This window comes from Austrofundulus limnaeus, unplaced genomic scaffold (genome assembly GCF_001266775.1).
Source record: "Austrofundulus limnaeus strain Quisiro unplaced genomic scaffold, Austrofundulus_limnaeus-1.0 Scaffold283, whole genome shotgun sequence".
Classification (NCBI taxonomy): Eukaryota; Metazoa; Chordata; class Actinopteri; order Cyprinodontiformes; family Rivulidae; genus Austrofundulus; species Austrofundulus limnaeus.
The window spans coordinates 535587-538535 of NW_013952685.1; the positions used below are offsets into that span (position 1 = coordinate 535587).

General features: G+C 40.9%; 1 protein-coding gene across 2 annotated transcripts in view; it reads left to right on the forward strand.

The window, feature by feature from the left end:
- Positions 1 to 2949, forward strand: part of nlgn2a (neuroligin 2a) — a 348430-nt gene that overhangs the window by 175023 nt on the left and 170458 nt on the right. Inside the window, exon 3 of one of the 2 annotated variants that reach the window (XM_014021224.1) lies at positions 1738 to 1791. The exons of the other annotated variant lie outside the window; for it this stretch is intronic. Within the exon in view, the coding sequence (XP_013876678.1) occupies positions 1738 to 1791 (54 nt within the window). The remainder of the gene's footprint in view (positions 1 to 1737; positions 1792 to 2949) is intronic. 2 annotated transcript variants of the gene reach the window in all.

Genomic DNA, 2949 nt, shown 5'->3' on the forward strand with positions numbered 1-2949 from the left:
CAGCTCATTCACACACTTTTCATGAAGATAGAAGAGTTTGTTGAATCTGACGTGACATGTTCGTACGAACCCTTTGTACGAACAAAAGTAGGAGAAATTTAGGATAAGAATACGAACATGTTCTTGCATGAGGCCCATTGTTCATCGGAGTTCCGTACATTTCAAGCTGGATCAGGTTTGACTTTATCAGGACTTTAAAACTGAATCATAATCAGGTGGTCTGCATCAGGTGGTCTGCATCAGGTGGTCTGCATCAGGTGGTCTGGATTAATCTTTGCACTGCTGGTTGTTATTAAGTAAAACAATAAAAAAAATAAAAAAACAAGAAACAAACTTTTGTGAAACATCTGAATCACTGCAGAGCCTCTACTTTCAGTCATATCTTCAGTGATTTCTCCACACTGGAGCTTTTTCTGGACCTTGACTGTTACATTTTGTACATATTTTTGGGGTCATTGTTGTGTTTTCTTGTGAGGTTTTGTGATTGAATGTACGCTTCGGAGGTGCCGTGTCCTTCACTCTCACGTTTTGTTCTTCACAGAAAGTGTTTTTGTTCTGGTAACAAAACATAGTTCTACTGTGATTCACGTGTTGCTTTATTTGTGGGTTTTTTGTAGGTTTTACGACTCGAAACCAGACAAAAATACAAATTTCAAAGTTTTTTCTTTTCTACAAACTTCTGACTTGTGTTCAGGAGGTCGAGGTCAATGAACACTTATAGAGCCGCCGCTCAGGAACAATCATGTTGGCTAAAACAGATGGCGACGAGGAAGAGGAGATTATTTTTCTTCTCCCCTCTCCATTGTTCTTTTAATTTTCCCAAAACAGCCCGTGGGCTGATGGGGATCAAATTAAACTCACCTTTTACCTGAACTCCTCTGTGCAATTAGCGTCACGCTTTCCTGTCATTTCGAATTGACGCGCCGCTGTTGTGCCGTGTAATTATTTACCCGCCTGGGGAGAAGCTCTCCGCTTTCACCGCTGAACAACAAACACATTTCAGCGCCGCAGCGCTTGTTTCCTGTTTTACCTGAGACGTGTTTAACATGCTTCTTACCATTACAGGGTCAGTGCTGTCCAATTAAAGGGGTTTTTGTCTCCAGTGTGTTTTTTCTCATGTTCCTCATGAAGCTTAAAAATAAAAAAAATAAAAAAAAGGTTTTGGCGTTTGAGCAACAGGACCCAAACCTGCCATTCTTCCTTCAGTTTACTGTTTTTTTCCCTCCGATTTTAAAAATGTCCGCCTTTTTTTTCTTTTTTTTGTGGTGGAGCAAAGGGCTGGGTCCTGTTCTTCAAAACCACTAAGGCCGTGTTGTTTTCACTTTTTCACACTTACCGCCCGGTCAGCGTCCGAACGTCACACTGAGAGAACACACACACACACACACACACACACACACACACACACACACATGGGTTAAAGGAGAGGCGAGCCACGGCAGCCATTTTCTTATAAACACAAACAGAAATCACACCCAAATCACTTTTCTTTGATCTTGTGTCTTTTCTTGTAATAAATCTGTGTCTGTGATGCTTTTTTTTTTTGTTTTTGTACTCTTTTTAAAGAAAACACACACATACGCACAATGAGCAAAACACATGAATTCTTGCTGATTTGTCTTTTTCGCTCTTGCTTCTTTTCTTTTTTTGATATTCTTTTTTTTAATCGGTTTTTGCCAGTAATCTTTTTTGAATTTTCTCTTTTCTCTTTTTCCCCCCTTTTTTTCTTAACCCTAGGTCCGCTCACAAAAAAAACTGATGAATCTTCAATGAACAAGCCTCGAGACGAAGGTATTTTTGTTGCATGTTTTTCCTTTTTTCTTGTTTTCCAAGTCTTTTTGGGGGATGTGTTTACACACACTCACACACTCACACACACTCACACACACACACACATGCACAAGTCAAATCTCTTTAGTGGGACTTCCATATGAGCTGCATACCAATGTGTTGCTGAACGAATGTGTTGCTGACCACTGCAATTGAACAGAAGTGTCTTTTGAATGCTAATAATTAGCCTTATATAACCTTGGATGAGCGACCCGGGCTAATGGAACCTGCATTATAAAACCATCCAGTGTTTTCCAGAGGTGCTTATCTTGCTCTCAAATGACTAAAAAAAATAAAAATAAAAAGAGCCTGGACACCATCCTCAGCGCCGTGCCCTTGAAAACACATCGGCCAACTAAGCGACATTGTCCCCTCCCCGAAACCAAATTACTGGTGTGATTTTTGAGCAACAAAGCGCTCGCTGAAAGCACCTCAACACAATGAGGCGTTATTCCCGCGCCTCGCCTCGCCTCGCCTCCACCTCCTCCTCCTCCTCAAGGATGAAACAGCTGCTGGATGAGGCGGTACACAAATATTAAGCTATTTCAAGTCGATGATGATAACATCAAATGATGTAAGATGGGAAGGAAGGTGGGGGAGCAGAACATCCAAGGACACTTGTGGCCCACTTTGAGAGATATAGGTCTAATCTGTTGCAGAAATAAACCTCATTCCTGCACCGATTTACACCACATTTCCATCCTCACCCCCTTTGCTTCTGGTTTCTTCACTAAAAAAAGAAAAAAAATGGTGATATTTTATTATACGTTTGTCTGAGTGCTGTTTTTAAAGCGTAACTTACCCCAAATTAACGTATTTTCAGCTGATAAACTGCCTAGAATGTGTCTACAATGTTATATAGTACTGTTTCTGTGCTAAATTTGATGTTTTTGTGCGTATTTGTTCAAATCTGTAATATTTGGTCTAAAAACGTGTTTTTGCTGCTCATATGGGTAGAGCAGTGGTACTGCAGGCTAATTTGCATATTGGTTAACGGCTCTCCGCTGTGACGTGTTTCTGCACAGTTTCGTCACAGTGACTGTGTTCTGCTATTAAAACCTCTCTCTAAGACACGCCCCTGTAGCAGTCAGAGGGTGGAACAGTTAGCAAGCTTAGCAT